Source organism: Juglans regia, chromosome 14 (genome assembly GCF_001411555.2).
Source record: "Juglans regia cultivar Chandler chromosome 14, Walnut 2.0, whole genome shotgun sequence".
NCBI classification, from domain to species: Eukaryota; Viridiplantae; Streptophyta; class Magnoliopsida; order Fagales; family Juglandaceae; genus Juglans; species Juglans regia.
Window position 1 is genome coordinate 27,114,675 of NC_049914.1, and position 21,125 is coordinate 27,135,799.

Genomic DNA, 21,125 nt, shown 5'->3' on the forward strand with positions numbered 1-21,125 from the left:
ATGCTCATTGGTGTGAGCAACATCATAGACATAAATGAGGAAAAAGTTTTCAGAATCATCACGTTTCTAACAAAGCAACATTAGCAAGTTTAAAAAGATAGTGTTAGTACTTAAATAAAAGAATATCAGAAAAATAAATGAATTCTATAATTTTTTTATTGTCATTTTTTCAGCAAGATGGTAGAATGACCTTGAACCAGCACGATGGTGGACAGTGAGAGTGGATCTATTCTGTGCATTTGTAAAACTCAAGTGCTACAAAATATATTAAGAATGTTAATTGTAATATGTATACATATAATATATAGAACGAATATGAATGTAAATAATTAAAAGATATAAATGTAAAATACCTGATAATTTGGAGATGCGAAAGATCACAATACTTTCTCCAATCATCTAACTTTATCTGCTGGAAAGGAGACTGCACAACCTCTTCCAACGTCTCAAACTTCTTGAAGTGGTCATGACATCGTCCCTTATGACGTTAGAATAGTGTAGCCATCAACTCATTCATGGTTCTCAAATCCTAGCTACGGCTAAAGTCGAGATTGAATTCATCCTAACAAGTGAATCAGGTCAAAATATGATATATTAATCTAGGTGAAAAAAATGTACTCTCAAAATAAACTCACCAACACACAACTTCGAATGTGCTCCTAAATCTCATTCGGAACATCTCGCCATGAGCGCACATAAAATGGAGCATAAGCTCGAACTACTGTGCCAATATAAGAGGAAAGCGCTACTGCACTATCATCCACTCCAATGAAATTATCAGAAATGGTGATCTTGAGTTTTCCGTGCCTTTTATTTTTCTCAAGAGAGATGCCATGTGTATAGCCACGACCGTGATGTGCAGATGTATCAATTACATGATAATAGATAGTATACTTATAGTTATATAGTTATTGAGACAAAAGTATTATCTATATAATTAATTATAAACAACAATATTTCCTTATTAATAGGTGTGGGCTGGCTGTTGTTCTCTTGCGTGTTAACTTGATCTTCAGGAGCGGATTCCTTGAGTGGGGAGTCCTCAATGGGCTTGGGACATAGACTTGACGGAGGCACATTTCTTTGTTATCGTTTTGGCGGCATTCTTGAAAATAATTAATAATATCAAAGAAAATTAATTAGAAGAAATGTTGAAAATTCAAGATATTTTATAGTCACTTATATGAATAAAATATTTCGTACTTTTATTCTTCATCTTCAGATGTATTTTCCATGCTTGTTTAAGAATCTCCCTCAATAACATCTTCATCATCATCATGCACCTCTTCTTCATCCTCCTTATCCACCTCCTGGCCAGATTCTGCTTCGTCTTCATCTTCTGACTCTTCTTCTTCTTCCTCCGCACTTACTTGAATTGAATGATCATTTAATACGGACGGGTCAAGATGAACGGGTGGGACATCATCTCTACACAAGAGGAGTAACTCGAGTGCACCGAGGTCAACAAACAAGTTAATACCCTCTCCATCTTCATGGTATGCCTCTACAATCGGAGTGTCATCTTTATCTCCACTATTCCTGTAATCTGCACTCGTTCATGCTTCATATATATTTTGAGGGACAAATTTTTGTACGACTCACCAAATTATCTCTCTAGTATCTTCATCAGCACTTTTCATTAGATCAATCAAGTAATATACTTGGGTAGCTTGACATGCCAATACGAATCGATCATCTTTGTACCATTTAGATGCAGTATTGACACTCATAAAGTGATTATTCCTATGTATCAAAACCCGACCACTGCTTAGATCCCACCAATCACATTTAAGACATATGTTACAGACCCACCCAGATATTTCAATCCAATAATATTACGTATGACATCATAATAGTCAATATCATCTGTTCTATGACTCCCCTCGACCAACACACCAGAGTTTTGAGTCTTTCTATTACATTCAAGGTCCAGAGTATGGAATCTATAACCTCGAACCATGCATGCAGTGTATCGAAGTACTCTATTTGAGGGACCACGGGCCAATGCATACAATTCAAAAGAAACTGATCCGAAATCATGAGTACGTTATTCCAAAATCTAACAATTGAAATTGTATATATTTATTATTTCATTACCCATAGTTAAAAGTATCAAAATATAACATATATATAAGTTTAGTTCATACACGTTCTTCAAACCATCCGAGAAATTCTTTCTCGTATCTTGCCTCTATGTTTTCTTCGCTTTCTGTCATAAGTTTGTCAATGTGCTCACTGTTACAGATAAATGCAAAAGAAGTTTATTTTGAGCACAACAGTTATAGTTAAACTTGAAGAACATTAGAATTATTCGAAGCATGGAACGACATACTTGAGATAATCATCAATCTCTCGACAATTATTTAACACATACCACCGAACTTTACCAAACTCTCCATCAATTAAATTGTAATCCTTTTGTACACCCAATGGTCGTACATTCTGTGAAAACACTGATAGCTCACGAGGAAGCGAAGCAGCAAGATCAGCATTTTTCTCTTGACGATTAAATCATGTCTCAATACCACGAAGATATAGAGAGCAAAATGTTAACCATTCATCGTGTATATAGGCTTCTGCTATTGAACCCTCAGTTCTGGCTTTATTCCCAACAGTGTGCTTCAGTCGACCTAAATATCTTTCAACTGGATACATTCAACGGAACTGCACCGGTCCACCCAACATTACCTCTCGCGATACATGTATTGCTAAATGTACCATGACATCAAAAAATGATTGTGGAAAGATCAACTCGAATTTACATAGTATAGTAGCAATGTCTTCTTCCAATTTCTACAAGACATCTCGATTTACTACCCGAGCGCACAAATCCTTAAAAAACATACAGAGTTCAGATATGGCGATACGTACATTAGATGTCAGCTTCCCACGAATTCCCACAGGTAATATCTTCTGCAAAAATACGTGACAGTCATGACTTTTCAATCCATTGATTTTCCAGTCATCAGGACTCACGCATCTACCAATATTTGAAGCATAACCATCTGGCAATTTCACACATTGCAACCATTTGCAGAAGTCCATTCTCTCTTCCCTCCTCATAGTAAAACATGTATGCGGCATGACCTCCCTATTACCTTCCACCCGTAAATGTAGATTATGTTTAATCCCCATTCTATCAAGATCTTTCCTCGTCTTGATCGTGTCTTTCGTCTTTTTGTTAATGCTCATCAATATATCTAGTATATTATCACAAATATTCTTCTCTATGTGCATTACATTCAAACTATGTCGCAACATACATGACGACGAATACGACAAGTAAAAAGAAAATACTACGTTTTGTCAAATTCAATTATACTGCACCTCGTTTTCTCTTTTTCTTTCCCCGACCTTTGCCAAAATTGTTCGCTCTAACATGTACCAGTTGTTCCACTATCTCTTCCCCAGACAGCTCTTTTGGTACAATTCTATCCTCTATTCTACCATCAAACTTAGTACATTCTCTTCTCCATGCATGATTTACTGGTAGATAACGTCGATGACCCATGAAACACAACTTCTGAGAATATTTTAACCACTCACCAGCAGTTTCTTTATTACACGTCGGACGCGCTAACTTCCCTTTCGTACTCCAATCGGAAAGATTTCCATATGCCGGAAAGTCATTTATGGTCCACATTACTACAACATGCATCTGAAAAGATGTCGACGTGGATGCATCATAAGTTCTAACGCCTATTTCTAATAACTCTTTCAGCTTTTCAATCAACGGCTGCATGAATATGACAATATCATTCCCAGGTAATCTTGGGTCGGGGATAAGTAAAGTTAACAAAAAGTTGGGCGCCTTCATGCACCTCCATGGTGGAAGATTGTACGGAATCAAGACTACGGACCAAGTGCTATAACTTGTACTCATATTCCCAACAGGATTGAATCCATCGGTTGTGAGTCCTAGGCGTACGTTCCGAGTTTCTATCCTAAACTCTGGATATTGATTATCGAAAGACTTCCACGCAAGTGAGTCAGCAGGGTGCCTCATATATGCGTCATCCTTAACCCTTTTATCCTCGTGCCACCTTATATCGTGACCTGTTTTCTTACACATATATAGTCTTTGCAACCTAGGTCTCAAGAGAAAATACCGCAACACCTTAATCGGCACATTTTTCTTACCCTTCCACATTGACTCTCCACATACAGGACATGCTTGTTTCTCCTCATTCTGCTTCCAGAACAAAACACAATCATTCTTGCATGTATGTATGGACTTGTACTCAAATCCTAATATCTTTCTCAACTATTTCGCTTCATAAAAGTTCTTGGGCAATGCAGACCCTTCAGGAAGTACCTCATTAAATAAGTCCAATACAATATTTATTACTTTCATCGACATCCCACACAATGACTTAATGTGAAGCAATCACACAATAAACGACATTTTGGAATGTTTTGTACATCCTAGATAAAGCTCGCACTTTACATCTTCCCACATTGAAGCGAAATTTTCACAATAAGTCCCTCCGCCACTTGAGGCATTGTCGTCAACCTCATCCATAAACATCCCTGCTCCAATGTCACCCAACATTTCCTCCATCCTATCCTGCACATAATCATCATTCATGTGCCTCAAATAATTGTGATAATCGACCAATACATCTGCTGACTGTTCATATGGCTCACCATGCAATACCCATTGGGTCTACCCAGATCCATACCATTCACAAATATTTGACTTTCTACTTCATCCAACCCTATCGCACACAAATTTTTACACCCTCGATATAGACACTTAATGTAACCACCACTATTAGCAGAGGCCCGTGCAAAATCAATGAAGGTTCTCACTCCACATGCAAAGGGTATGTAATCCTTTCCAAGTCTATTGCCCAGATGCATCCAATTTTTGTCCATTTCTAATAACATCTATCTATTAATAACTAGTACATAGAAAATTTACATGCATGTATGCTCCAATTTTTATTACTTTTTTGATAAGGTAGTTGGTCATATCCCATTCGATATTATATTATTCATATTGTACAAATCTCGTCATTCTACTACTTTCCACGTTAGTAGAAATTTCGACAGCACCTCCCCATAGTTCTCCAAGTATACATGTTCAAAAAGAGGCATTGTGACCTCCGAACAGTATACCCGAAGAATAGTAGAGGAAGACACCGAAACTTCACATTAAACGTGGAAAGTAGGAGTAACGAACATGTGCAATACAGATAATATAATTTCAAACTGTCCATTCTGGACAATTCAGAAATTAGTGGACATATAAATGTGCACTAATTCCCAAACGAGTCTAAGGTTATTTATGCAATGTCACAATATATCTATCAAAAAACACCACAAACAATATCTCTATTTCATTTGAATTAACAATGTCACATCCTAGTAGTGTTATATTGTTAAACTAGAGAGAGATAGAATATTATGTAAACAAATTTCCTATCAATACACAACGGGAAAAAATGATATTGAAGAAATGTCTAAACTTTAGTCTAATTACTTAACCGTCACAAACAGTCCGACCTTGACAACTCTAAAGGCCGGAGAGACTTTGAGAGTCAAGTAATTTGATAGACATTTATTCAAGATCATTCTTTCCCGGGGTGTACAAGATACGAAACTTTTCACATATTCTTTCATCTCTCTCTAGTTTAACAATATGACACAATATGAATGTGACATTGTTAATTTATAAAACAAAATTAAAAATTAATAGTTATGGAATCAAAACTTCAGACTTTTCAACAGGCAACAAAGTTTTTGGCATGATTTTGGATTGGCTGGGCTATCCTATGCGAATTACTATAATGATTGATTTCGAATTATTATTCCTAAATTATAGTTTTAATTGTTATTATATATCTTAGGACATTGTTAATTGGAACGTAAAAAAAATCTCATTTGTCTTTAGTGACAGTTTCTAGAAATCGTCACAGAAAAGGATTTTTAGTGATGGTTTGGAGACTGTCACAATTTTCCAACCGTCACTAAAACACAATTGTGTTGTAGTGTGAAATGATAAGATGTTTGGCATTAGATATACAAGCTCGTGAATTAGTTTGAATATTGAGCTTGATGAATGACAAGCAACATAGGTGCAATACAAATTATGAAAAGATTATCTTTCTTATCTGCTTTATAGTTTCTATTATGCATGGTGTCTTATTTACACTAAAACAAGAAAAAGGGAAAAGAAAAAGTACCACGGAGGGAACGTTGGGGGTTTTCGTTCAATTGATTAAGATACTATGTATCTTGCTCTTGACAAATTTGGATTCCTAACTTCAATATTAGATCTCTCTCTCAGTGAATTACCTTTAAATTTGTAGTGGAGTGATCTCAGATCACTACCCAAACATAGCTACTTCTGTCCAAACTCTTCTTTAATTGAACTTAAAAAAAGCTTTCCCCATCATTTGATTATTTTTACCCTTTGAGTTCAAATGTAATCAAACCAGCTTAATCATAAGAAAACTTAAACAATTTTACCCTTTAATTGGCTGCAAAAGGGAGAGAAATCTAGCCTCTCGATCCTTATCAGACATTACAATTTACAAATATCAACCGAGTAATGGGAATGGTATAGAAGCGGCTGATGCAAGATTGCTAGCCACGTCCATGAGTATGCAAGCCTGAAGAAGATGGGATTACCACACGTGTCCGACTTTGGAAGTCATGGTATCTCTCACATTAATCATCTCCCCAAATATCCCAACAATAATGTTTCCACGACTCCTAAAGTAATCATTTCGATAACCAAGCCATCTTGATGGAAGCCTTCTTTCTTTCATCGTTTGCTGCAAGATCCACTAAATCATTAGCTCCAACCAAATATTAATAGGTAGTTTATTTAATTACTCATTCAATCAAACATACTAAAAACATGGACAAATGTTTTTCATGGATTTTTGGTAGGAGGAAGAGTAAATGTCACCCAATTCGTAGTGATGCTAAAACTTAAAGGAAAGCATTGCAGAAACATAACTTAGAACTATTTCAATAATTATAGAGAAGTATGATGGATAATTATAGAACTCTTAACTCAACTTGCAAATGAATTTTAAATCTTGTCGAAATCTAAATTCGTGATGTTTAATGTTAGATGTAAAACCATATGAGAATTTCCAAACATAACAAAAGCAGAAAACAAATGTACAATTAATGTACCTGATCACCCCATGTCGAGTGAAAAGTAGCCCTGTTTCTTGGCATGGCATGCATAGGTAGATCCTGTACAAATGGCACGAGTCTTGATTGGAACAAGTAACAATCAAATGTAGTGGTTGGTCAAAAACAAGGTTGCATAAGAACAAAAGAAGTTGCATAAGAGCATCCGAAAGGAGATGTGTAGAAACACGTATCACCGGAACAAACCTGCAGCTTTATACAAAATTGACATTAATATCTTGTGGTGTAGATATTACCGAAAGGAGATGAATGTTTGTCTACAGACAGCTAATTCATATTGAGGAATTAGCAGATTGGGAAGAGAGAATATTGTTAAAGCTGCACATACCTTTGTCGTCATCCATCAGTGGTGTAGATAATATAACTGAAATTGGGCACTCTTGCTAGACTTGTAGTTTGGTCAAATCAATTTATAATTAATATAAATGCAGGGGATGTGAGCAATCTTGCGCCGGTATTTTCCTGTTCTGCTTTGCAGTTGTTTCTCCAACAAAGCACAATTGCTGATTCGTAGGGAAGAAATGGAGGGAGGCAACCCTTCTTCATACATAAACTTCAACTTAGGGCAGGAATCGATTGACAATACATCAAGAGAGGTGAGGTGTCGAAGGGCCTTATAGTCCAAAGATTTCATATTTGGAAAGTTACTAATGCAAAGAGAAGGCAAATTAGGGGGAAGTAACCCTGCCTCCGGAAAGGAATCCACGTCTTTACAATTGCCTCCGATATTAATGAATTTAATGGAGGGCAGATTTTGCAATCCCCATCCCCGTCTATTGGCGATGAGTTTTTCACAGTCTACGATGTAAATATAAGCCAGTTTGGAATTCAAGCCTCCTTCAGGGAATGACTCAACTGCTGGACACTCCACTAAATACAATTCCCAAAGAGACGGAAGTAGTATGTGCATCTTGTCAGGTAGTGACGTCAGACTCTGACAATTGATGACTTCAAAATGAAGAAGTTTTGGGGCACGCAATCCTCCATTAGGAAATGATACGAAATTAGGGCAATTATTTATTTGTATTGATGACAAGGCCACTAAATCAAGTTCATGCTGTTGTGGAACATTAATAGACTCCAGATTCCCGCATCCAATTAGTTCGATGGATTCCAGATTTGGGAATAAGTTTAATGGAAAGGACTGTAGAGAATCACAACTATTTTCTAACCGCAATGTCTCAAGGGATGAATAGTTCCAGTGCATTGGAAGCTCTAACTTGCTACAATCATTGATCTCAAGGAGTTTTAATGTAGAAGGTAGACCAGCACTGGACAGAGATGTAAGGGAGTGGCAACCACTAATTTTTAACTCCTCAAGACAACTACTGTTGAAGTCCATCAATCTCTCCGGTATGGACTCTAGCGCATCAAATCCTCCAATCTTGAGTTTCTGCAATCCCATTGGAAATTCGATGAAGAGAGCCTCATTACAATCTCTTAGCTCCAGTTCACGTAGAGTAGCAGCACTTGGAAGTGAAGTCACCAACAACGGACATTCTTTTATCACAAGTCTAGATAAAGAAGAAGGATGGATCGGCAACTCTCCTGTTAACTTGGGGCAGTTAACAATCTCAAGTTCTTCAAGATGAGTAAAAGCTCCACCTTCAATTTCGGCACCAAAAGCAAACCATTTCTCCAACTTCGGCATGTTTCTAAAATTCAAAACTTTCAAGGCTCCAAATGGTTTCGTTGAAGCAGAACAATTGCCATAAAAGTCTCGATCTACTGCATCAATTCCATCAAATTGAACAATAGAAAGGGACTGCAGAGAAGGTAGCTGTCCGAGTGGTGGCAAGACAGAGCAATACTTGCAATTAAATAGATGGAGAAATGCTATATTAGAAAATGAGTGAAGTCCGATCCAATCCGAAAAACTTTTACCTCCATAGTCGATGATCGAGAGACTTTTCAAGTTTGCATGGGGTTGGAGATTGTCCAATACAGCCCTTTGACTTTCTGAAATATTATTTTCGTCATTCCATTCCAACTTCAACTGCTCCAGATACTTTTTATCTTTCAACCTGGCAGCCAAAGCATGTTTAGGAGATGCAACATTTTGGAGATTCGAAATACAGAGATTTCCCCCAAGATTTGCAAGTTCCCCCAACTCTTCTATGCCACCTCTACTTTGTTTACTAACAATATATTTAGTCAAAGTTTGAAGATGACGCAAATTACCCAATCGTACTGGCAACTCTTCTATGCCACCACTAAAATCAAGGTGATGCAAACTAATGAGTTTATGAAGATCTCTTGGAAATTCAGTAAGATAGTCACAATTCGATATTTTCAAGGTCTGCAAATTGCACAACTTGCATATGGAATCAGGTAGTTTCCTAATTGAAGTCCAAGAAACATCCAAATGCCGTAGATGTTTCATTTTGCCAATTGAATCAGGCAATTCGGTCAAATTTCGAGAATGAGATAACTTAAGAACTCGTAAGCGTCGTAGCATTGGCAGCAAATCCTGCACATGTTGTTTAGCTAAGATTTTATTGTAAGAATCTATTGGTAGGAAAGTACGCAACCCCTTAGCCTCATAAAGCGCCCCAAACTTCTTAGTAGTATCAACAGTTATATTGGCAAATGACAAATGGCGTGTCTTATTCTCAATTTCAAGAGAATTTTCACCCTCTAGTCTGAAGGTAAATTGTCCTGACACAAATCTTGCTAAGTCATTGACAAGATCATGCATTCCGAATTTCAGGGTATTTTCACTTGATTGTTGGAACAATGATCTTGACACAAGATCAACAAAGTAATCATCACCAATTTGTTCCATTGTTTTTTCTTTCACTTGTGGCAACAAACCTTCCGCCATCCACAATAAGATTATTTTTTTTTTTTTTAAATCATAATCTTTAGGAAAGATTGAACAGTAAGCAAAGCAATGCTTAAGATGTAAGGGCAAATATTTGTAGCTTAATCTTAGTGCAGGAATAATATCAGTAGGCAAGTCCCATATTTCGCTCCTCAATATCTTATTCCACTCACTAACATCCAATTTAGACCACAAGAGAGCTCCAATTGTCTTGACTGCTAAGGGTAGGCCTTCACATCTTTCCACAATCTGTCTACCAATTACTTCCAGCTCCTGATGAGCATTAGAATTACCAGAATAAAACGCATGTTTTGAAAATAGTGTCCAGCAATCTTCTTCTTGTAATTTCTTTAGATCGTGAATTTGAGTAGTGCGCATGATTGATGCAACATTTTTATCCCTTGTGGTTACAAGCACCCTACTCCCTTTTGCACATGATTTAAAGGGGTTGCTAAAGGCCTCCCATTCCGAATAATTCTTATTCCAAACATCATCTAATACAAGAAGAAATTTCTTTCCAGTTAGATTCTGCTGTAGTGTAACTTGAAGCCAATCTAGACTCTTACCATCACTGTTAGTTGATGACAACCCAAGTTTCTCTAATATTGTTTTCGTCATTTTCAACACATCAAAATCATCCGAAACACAAACCCACACTTTAAGATCAAAATGTGGCCTCTCCATCCTGTCGTCGTTATAAACAAGTTGAGCAAGGGTTGTCTTCCCAAGTCCCCCCATACCAACAATAGCAATCACACACAACTCATTGCCACTTACGTTATCTGACAGCAACAAATTAATTATTGCCTCCTTATCAATAGTCCTGCCAAAAATATCAGATTCTGAAACCAAAGAAGCAGTGGACAATCTTCCGGATGATTTTCCTCCATTGCCTTCTTTCAAACCTATAGCATCTTTCTGCTGTACTAGATGATCCAATGTCTCAAGTACGTCTTTTATCTTTGGTTCTATCTTCCTGACAAAAGGATTAAGAGAAGTAGAGATGGTTTTTCGTACCTTAGTTGAAATAGTTTGAAATTCAGCATCCAACTTGCATTGCAAGACTTCGGTATGAATCTCGTCAAGGATATCTTCTGCCTCGTAGACGGCATCTTTCAGCTCATCAAGCCACTTTTTCACCATAGGCTTTGTAAATTGCAATTCCTCTGCATCTTCAAGCACCGCATTCGCAGACAGCAACACTATCTTCAACCTCTTTAAGAGTCCACTGTCAAGTTTTCGGCTTCGAAAGAAGTCAACGAACTCCCGAGAAGCAACTCTTTCGAAGAGTACTTGGAGGAAGGGGGAGAGAAGTAGGCCTGCAACCTCGGCCATATTTTCTGGGTTGAGTTGAAATAGCAGAAATCAAAGGAAATGAAAGAAGGAAGAGATCGCAAAGAGCAGAGCAAAGTCAGATGGTATGGTCTCTTCTGTGCTTATACGGTGTGCTAAAATACTGGTCTATATTGGCCATACAGGAAAGCGCATAGAGGGAAGTGATGGACCTACACGGCTAAAGAAATTACTTGGAATGAGAGGCGTTGTGTCGGTAGAGATCATCTCATTTCTTTGTGGACCCTTACCATGTGACTCAACAAAGGAATCAAACAACAAAGAAAGTAGAGGAATCATAATAACGACAAAAGGGAAGGGCTAATTATAGCCTACCAAACTTGACTTCCTAACAATTAGACGAAACCCAGTTTGTGGTTTTGGCGTTGTCTACCACCATATTATTTTTGATTTTCAATGTCTAACACAGCATATGGCCTGGATGTGTCCCATTCCATCATTGTAATTTGGCATGTATTTGTTTTGCTCACTTCTCCGAGAAGATTAGCTTTTCCCAGTAGCTGAGGAATGAGGATATTTCCTTCTTGTTTTAATAACTTGAAGAGTGCTTTTCCCTAGCAGCGTCATTTGGTTTAAGGTGACTGGTGGCAGCAATATTGCCCTCATTAAAGCAATGGAGTGTAAGTAGAGGGAGAGAAAGCGACCCTTATATATAGTGGGAATAAGAACTTTTTATTTTTATTTTTAAATAAGGTGTAGCCTAAAAAGGTTAAAGGATAATCTCACTTCAAGGGTGAGTACCTCCGAAAGAAGAAGAAGATAGAAGAAAAAAATTTATCTTTATTTATTGTTTGAATGATCTTTCCAGAACAAAATTGCACCATACATATAACTCAATTAACGAGCCTAAGCTTAAAAGCAACAAGAAGATAATAAAGCGCAATCTGCAACTAGTCAACACTACGGGCCTAAGCTCACTATTTAATTCAACTTAAAGTCCAATTAATAATCTAAAGGCTCAAATGTAAGATAAAAAGATAATTGAGGCCAATGGGCCACTCGGAATGAACACTTCAAGCTGCATTATCGTTCCCTTTAAACAACCTTTTCCTCAAGGTTGGAAGCACTGATGCAATTTTCCGACTCCATCTTTTTAACTGACTTTTCAAGATATGACTTAGTAATTTAAATATAAATTCCTCAAAATTGCTACGTACAGTTGCCCTATGCAAGCGGCGTGTAAACGACTTTAAAAAATAATAATAAGAAATATATATATAAAAAAAAACCAAAGTAAAAATAGAAAAGAAGCGTAGAGAGAGGTTATCTTCTTTGTTGGTGGGTGTCTTCAATTCCTCGTCATTCCAGGTGGTTGATATCCCCAAGAAGATCAAGATCAAGATCAAGGCTGAAATAAGAATACAGAGGAATTGGTTGGCACATCTGCCCTTTGTAGCCACCAACAAGAATACATCACCTCTGTGCTTCGTCTTCCCGTTTCTTCTTCTTCTCCCTCCCTCCCTCAATTTCCATCTCCCTCTCTGTGTTTCCATTCCTCCCTCCCTCAAAGCCAAAGTCCACTCGAAGTGCCTCCCTCCCTTGAGGCCTCCCAAAGAGAAACCCAAAAAAAAAAAAAAAAAAATTATACTCCAACGAACAAAAATCGAACAAACAGATGAAAAAAAAAAAATTTCCCCCACACAACCATCGTCTTCCTTGCATGAGGAAAAAAACCCCAAACAGGGGACTGAAGATATTACAATCTTTTTCAAATTATGTCTACATTAACAGCTCCAATAATAGAAATCACATATTTTTACCAAATCGGAGAACAAGACAACTCAAACATCCACATCTACGTCCAACACTTTTCGATGAGGTCTACAAATTTCACATCCAGCTGAGAAACCCAACAACAAAAAGTCGATTCCGATTAACACAAATTGAGAAAAAGATTTACATCCAGGAAATAAAAAATAAATAGAAATTAAAAAAAAAATATTTCCACACAGCCATCGTCTTTGTTTAGGCAAAGCTCCTTATCTTTGTTTACCCTTGCAGTTATTGTTGGCGTTTGTTGCACTTAGAGAAGGGGCACAATGAGGGTATCAGGCCGAGGGGAAGAAAAAAATAAAAGGAGATAGTAAAACTGATAGAGGAGATGCAGAAATCGGGACAGGGAGAGAAAGAGACCATGTAGAGAAAGAGAGGAAGAAAGGGAGACGACAACGCAATGAGAGATGTGGGCTAGTTTGGTAATGGAAAGAGAGAGAAAAGGAGAAACGAAGAGAGAGAAGGACGGCACAATGGAGAAGAAGAATAGACGAATCGAAATGCAGAGAGGGAGATGGAAACTATGGGAGGGAGAGTTCGTGTCGGGGATAAAATGGTGCGTTTCAATTTTTTTTCCATGTCAGTGACGCTTACCCAGCGCTTATCCCAGGCGACTGTATCTAGATTTTTTGTAAATTCCTCCACAATTCTTTTTCAAAGGGGCCGTAAACTGTTCCGCTAATTGTAAATTGGATGAAGGAATATGAAAGAAAAAACCTAGTCGAAGTAATATGATACCATGATGTCCTCAGAGAATCATTTGCCACAAAAAACCATGACTTGTATTTTACAACTAAATTTGATATAATCGACTTTTTCAAGTCAAACCCTTCCAACAGACCTCAATAATCAAATGGCCCTCTTTCATCGTTATCCACTTCTGAGCTAGTATTTTGTTTTTACTCTAGCTTGCAATAGGATGCCTAGACTTCTAGAGTTAGCTGGTTTTAATGCATCTTCATTCATTCCATTTTTTTTATATCTTCTAAACAAGGTCTCCACACTTCCTCGAATAGCACCAAGTAAATTGCCACATTCCCCAACAATGTCACTCTTATATTCCTGCTCTAGTTTATATCTTAGGGCAATGTCTGTGTATTGTGCAGGGTCAGCTCTTCTGTGTGCAGTGCCGGCAGTGTTTTCACCCTTCCCTAGTTTAAGCCTTTCTAACAGTGTGAAAGCAACAAATTCAGGATGTGCTCCTTTCCTTGTATCTAATTCACTACTATCAACCTTGGCATTCACATTACTATAATTCTCTCATCTCTTCCCAGTAAATTTATTGGCACTCACTGGTTCCAGCTTCAGCCTGGTTTAGATTCACAACCCATTTCAACTCATATCAATACTATTCACTACTATTCATCAACTTTAACTCACAAGTCTCACTACTATTCACAATCCATCTCACTACTATTCACAACTCATCTTCGAATCCAAACGAGACCGCTCGCCCATTCCCCAATTTTAAGGATATATGTAGGTTAATCCTCAATTTCGATGGCTTTTCTCCACCATCATTGTTATTGAACAAATTTAGTTTTCTCAAGATAAAATTTGGAACACTACCTATAGTTTTACCTGTCGCCATCCCATGCGTCTGGCTTGGTTTCTTTATCTTCGATGGCTCATCATCATCTTTAAGAGTGAATCCTTTCTTGGGAACATGTCAAACCAAATTCAAACCCAACAAACGTGATGACTATTGACTGAATCCATGATTGCACCAAATCAGGATTCAGCCTTGCACAAAATCAGCCAACCATCATCCTTCTGATTTTTAGGAATTAGTCATTAAATTGTAAATATTACTTATTTTCGTATCTCCATTTGTTTCCATACTTAGATAAGCTACATATATCTATTTATCCAGCATATTCTTCATTGTAAAAATGTGTGAGATATAATAGAAAAGTCTTGTTTTTCACCTTCTTAACATGGTATTAGCCTAAACAAGATCCCCATCCACTTTCTCATGGCTTCCTCTTCCTCTTACAGTGTTCCCTCTCCCAACCTTCTTCATCCCTCTGATTCTCCCAGTCTCATTCTTGTTTCTGGACTCCTTATAGGAGACAATTTTTCCAAATGGCAAAAGGCCATGACTTGAGCCCTAAATGCCAAAAACAAACTTAGCTTTGTTGATGGGTCTCTACCCCTTCCCAACAAAACTTCTCCCAATTACACACAATGGAATCAAACCAAAGATATGGTTCTCACCAAGATTCTCAACTCCATCTGCCCATCTCTTGCCAACTCCCTCTAGTATCACACCAATCCACATGAAGTCTGGATTGATTGTCAATCTCATTTCAGCCACGTCAATAACGCCCGTCTTTACCATCTCAAACGTGAGATCTCTTCCCCACAGCAAAATACATATTCCATTCATGAGTCTTATAACCAAATAAAACAAATATGGGATGAACTAAGCCATCTCCAAACTAGCAATGATCTCAAAGATCTTCAACATCAAGCAGAGGATGAAAGAGTATTCCAATTTCTTCTTGGCCTCAATGACTCTTTTTCTTAACTAGGGACTCAGATACTTGCCATGGAACCCTTCACCCTATCACCAAAGCTTTTTCTATTTTATTTCAGGAAGAACAACAGCGCCTTCTTCATCTGTGACCAACGACAGCTGACTCTCTGGCCTTTACAGCTCACTGCGGCACCTCCAAGAGTTCCCCTCGTTGCTCGGAATGTGGCAAAACAAGCCATCCTCGTGACTGTTGCTGGAGACTCTCCAAAATAAATCACCCTTTGAACTTCTCTTCAATACCATCCCCAATTACAATCATCTCCACGTATGTGGTTGTCTCCGTTATGCCCAAACTCTCCGCACCTCTCGAGATAAATTTTCTCCTCGTGCCTCTAAATGTATTTTTCTTGGTTATCCTAGTAACCACAAAGCATACAAGCTCTATAACCTAGACACTCAAACCATTTTTTTCTCTCGAGACATCACATTCAATGAACTTAAGTTTCCTTTTCAGGATCTTCCCGATCTTTCTGACTCATCTCTTCCCATCCTTCCCTTACCTGTTCCCGAGCCTATATTACCAGACTCTACTCCCCCATTCCTTCTTCAAGCCTCCTCCTCTTCTCTCTTCTCATCCTCGACGCGCTACTTCTCGACCCACATATCTCCATGATTATGTTTGTCCAACTCTACACACTGAGCCCACGACATCATCACCTGCTGCACGCACTTCATGTACTGCTCATCCTTTATCTGCTTTCCTTTCTTATTCCCTATTTTCCTCATCTCACCTTAATTTTTTACATGCCCTCACTGCTTATGTTGACCCTTCTTGTCATTCCACTGCCATTCGCCATTCTCATTGGCGAGACACTATCTTTGCTGAATTTCGTGCCCTTGAAGCCAATTCCACCTAGACTCTTGAGCCTCTACCATCTGGTAAGAAACAAATCTGTTGCAAATGGGTATTCAAAACCAAGCTTAAAGCATATGGTTTTCTTGAAAGATATAAAGCTCAACTGGTCGCCAAAGGTTACACACAAGTTGAAGGTCGTGAATATCAAGAGACCTTCGCACCCATTGTAAAAATGACTATTGTTCGATATCTGTTGGTTGTTGCAGCTACTCAACAATGGATCATCCATCAACTTGACGTCAATAATGTCTTCCTACATGGAGATCTTGATGAGGAAATGTACATGAAACCACCTCCCGGTTATTATCCTCAGGGGGAGACGTGTGTCTGTCGCCTTCACAAATCCCTATATAGCCTCAAACAAGCATCCCAAAACTAGTTTTATAAACTAACCATTGTGATTCTTGATGCAGGTTTCACTCAATCTCAAGCAAATCACTATTTATTTTCTTTGGCCACTTCCACCACTATCACTCTCGTCCTAGTTTATGTTGAAGATATTCTAGTTGCTGGCAATGATCTCTCCCAGATTGAAGTTTTCAAAAGAGTACTATCTACACACTTCAAAACCAAAGACCTTAGTCCCCTCCAATTTTTTCTTGGTCTCGAAGTTGCTCGTTCCTCCAAAGGCAGCTTCCTCAACCAACGAAAATATGCTCTTGATATTCTAAAAATATGCTCCAAATTACAACTCATTTTTCCCTTTGGTCCTTCTCTTGCTCTATTCACTTCTCTTCGGGCTCTATTCCTATGTTTGGAAATGCTGGTGTTGAGATTGGGCTTGGAAATCTCACGGTTACCTTTGATAGTTTTCCCCTTAGAATTCTCGATCTAAATCTGAGAGAGGTAGTTTTGGTTGCAAGGCAGACCTGAGGCCGGAAAGAAATTCGTTGGCTCCGTTGCTTCATTTTTGTTTGCAATTGTAATCGTGGTAGATGGCGTAAAACTGGTTTCACCCTCGGTTGATTCTTGAACAGTATTGTCGATTGCTATAGAAATCTCATTCATGGCTGCGTCGATGGCTGCATTGGTTTTCTTCTTCATGGTAGCAAGCTTATCTCCAAATAGTTCTAGCTCCTCATGAAACATTTCACAACTTTGTTTTAACTAGAAAATTAATTCCATGATTAATAACACAGAGATCGGTATCTCTGATACCAATTGTAACACACCCAAAAAGGGCTAAGGATAATCTCACTTCGAGGGTGAGTACCTCCGAAAGAAGAAGAAGATAGAAGGAGAAAATTGATCTTTCTTTACTATTTGGCTGATCCTTCCAGAGTAAAGTTGCTCAATACATATAACTCACTTAATGGGCCTAAGCTTAAAAGCAACAAGATAATAAAGCACAATCTGGAACTAGTCAAGACTACAGGCCTAAGCCCACTATTTAATACAACTTAAAGTCCAACTAATAATCTAAAGGCTCAAATGAAGATAAAAAGATAATTGAGACCCATAGGCCACATGGAATGAACACTTCAAGCTGGGTTGTTACAGAATAGTGGTTAATGAAAAAAAATTTCTAGTGGAATAGGTCTTCTTCCGGAGATGCAAGGCGGTGTGTGAGTAGAAGGAAAGAAAGCGAGTCAGTGATCAGAGAGAGAAGAAGAATGAGGGAAATGAGTTCACCTTTGCGTGCAACAACGATGTGCAACGCTGGTGTGGGATTTCGCTAGGCTTCAATTGGTCTGTCAAATGTTGGCTTGGTCGACAATGCACTATGTGGGTTGGCATGTGAAATTCCCTAAATGTCCCTCTATCGAAACACAAAGTTCTATCAATTCACTCAACAAATTAGTTAGTTGTCAATTATACAATTATTTAATAACCAAACAATAACTTAAAATAAATCAATTGCATAACACTAATCTTGGTAACGAATGAAAACCCTTTAAAGAACTCATTACAGGTAAAACCTTACGACGCAACCAAATCCAGAAAAGTCAATTTTATTTTTTGAAAATCAAGTAAAAATAAGTCTCAATTACAAAATTTTTATCAATTGACTTTCTTACTTGACACGACAAACGACATGTTTGTCTCTACTGCAGTAGCAGCCAGAACCTCTGACGATCTTCAAACATTGGCTTTTCTCCTTGAACTCCAGTGGCTGACTCACGATCACTCTATCTCTAACATGAAGCACGATCTCACTCAATGAGAGAAAAACAACTAAAAAATTCTTAAGAGAATCTTCTCACTTATAAGCCCTCAGAAAGACTCTCCAAAATCTCCAAGCCCAAGATCTCTCAAGCTCCTCATTAATGGGATCACTTAAATATCCTATCTGGAAGCAGTTTGTAAGACAATAGAATTCTGCTGATGGTTTACTGACACTGGCACTTTATCTTCTCAGGAGTAGCAGTTTCCCATTGAAACTCTTTTCTAGATAAGACCAAAACTCTTGGAACTCAACTTCTACACTTTTGACTTATTTAAAACACGTCCTAACAACTTTTAGATAAAATCAAAATAAATTTAGATAAACTCACAGTGTTTTACATTCACCCAAATTACAAAACCCAAAATAAGATGAAGTCTATCATCTTAGTCACTTAGTCCTAGCTAAACACTTGCATCTTTAGTGTGGAGCTTGGCTCCCATTGCTCTAAAGATGGCGTTCAACACGACGTTGGCTGGGTAGAGTGGCTAGCGACGGCAAAGCCATATGGACATATTCGGTGAGAAATAGTTATTTTTCACAAAAAAGCCCGCGGGTCACTCATCTAAAACAACTCACCGAAAAAAGTATTATTACCCACAACAAACATGACTTGTTGGAATAAGTCCATTTTCTTAACCAGATTGGTGGCGGGAAAATATCTTTTTGTCCATGGAAAATAATGATTCGAGGCCTTCTTCATCGTGGGAGAAGATATCTATTTTCCATGATCAAGATGTATGGTAGGTGGGGTTTTTTTTTCAACGAAAATGTGTGGTGAGAACAATGCTTTTGCAACGAAACGGCCCTCTCGTTTTTTATGATCAGTGTTCTCTTTTCCCACAACACCTAGTTCCCGGTAATGGCCAAGTATTTTTTATTAGTGTTATTTTCATGGTCTCAAGCCGCATCAAATAATCCTTACTATTGTCGGTAAACTTCCTTGTTAGCAAAACCATTATTTTTGACAAGGTTTGGTGGTAGACAATAGTGTTAATTTGATCTTTTTTCCACATGTTCTTCCCCTCAGTATTGGGATAAGAATTATATATTTTTGCTTGAGAAAAAACTAATATTTTCTTTTCTTTTTCCTCCAACTGTTAATGGAATTAATTGATTTTGGCCAGATATAATGCTTTACGTGCACCCAAACCAATAGCACATCCATTTAAATATCTCTGAATCATTTTACAACATAATATCATTTAACATCCATTTCCATGAAATTACGTTGTTTTAGTATTACATTTGCATAATCTTTTCATTTATGCTACTATTTTGATAAATCATCAGCCAATAGTTTAGCTAAGAAGTGGCATGAGAATTATTTGAACATACATAACAGCTATCCAAGATGTCCAACACTATAACATCCCTACGACTAAGCAGATTTTTTTCATAAACTAAATGGATATCCATATAATAGATAGACATAGCACATGATCCATTTTTTGATGCTAAAAATATTCACATAACACTGAAATATCGAACACATCATCATAAGAAATGAACCCATTTCAAACTAGAGAATACACTTTAACACACTTACTTATCAAGTATCACATACAATTTAGAAACACATTAAATGGACATTGGGGTGTACATCCAGATCACATATGCCAAAATATGTCCACTCTAAATCCAAGATCTTCAACATAGCATATATATGTTGTTCACTATATATATATATATACATATATCTTACAAGTAGACAGACATGGGTCGCTGCATAGTTGTGGCTGATTTTGTCATATAATCGTCCCTATCAACAAGTTCCCATGGCTTTTGATCAAACCATCCCAACGGTGATAACTAACTACAAAAGAACACATAAGTCTATTATTTTCACTTTATCACTCTACCTAATGACCTTCATAAACAAAGGGATCTTGCATCAATTTTGCTTTTAGAATTTATCGCATTTAAAACTACCTAATTATAAAATCAACTTCACTAACAAACACTTACTTTCTTACGGAAGTCATACATCACTCACAACCTTTCCTCAATATAACTTGGTAAGACTAAGTGATTTTTCCATGTTTATCTACAACAACATGCTTTTGACTAACAAAGAGAGATTTTGTATACCAATGAATAAAGTGTGCCTAAGGATGGTTGTTGACTGTTGATGTATGCCAATAGTTTGTAGTTGGTGAAGAGACATGTCCTAAGTTCTCTTCTTTAACCATGTCAAATCTCCTGCCACCCAAAAGGATACATGCATTGCAAATATCCTGCATTACATCATAGAACCTATGTTAGAAGGAGGAAGTACATATAAGATAGTTCTATAACGCAAAACATACCATGTATGTATAGAAGATAAAAATCATATACAAATTTGAGTGCCTCTGAATGCTATCAAAATAGGTGCCCTTGATTATCGAATTGGAGTGGTTAGTACCCAAACCTCCTATAGTGGTTGATGGTGGAGAATGGC

The 21,125-nt window shown here is 37.6% G+C and overlaps 1 protein-coding gene across 1 annotated transcript; it reads right to left on the bottom strand.

Annotated features, from left to right (window-relative positions):
* Positions 1-6,460: 6,460 nt before the first annotated feature.
* On the bottom strand, positions 6,461-11,332 carry LOC109001707 (putative disease resistance protein At3g14460). Its single transcript, XM_018979107.2, has 3 exons — positions 7,502-11,332; positions 7,153-7,359; positions 6,461-6,782 (listed from the first exon to the last, which is right to left on the bottom strand). Exon 1 carries the CDS (start codon positions 11,330-11,332, stop codon positions 7,574-7,576), a length of 3,759 nt encoding a protein of 1,252 aa, XP_018834652.1. The 3' UTR covers positions 6,461-6,782; positions 7,153-7,359; positions 7,502-7,573.
* Positions 11,333-21,125: the final 9,793 nt, after the last annotated feature.

Excerpts from the sequence above, each read along its gene's own strand:
- LOC109001707 (XM_018979107.2), bottom strand. The coding sequence starts at position 11,332 with ATGGCCGAGGTTGCAGGCCTACTTCTCTCCCCCTTCCTCCAAGTACTC.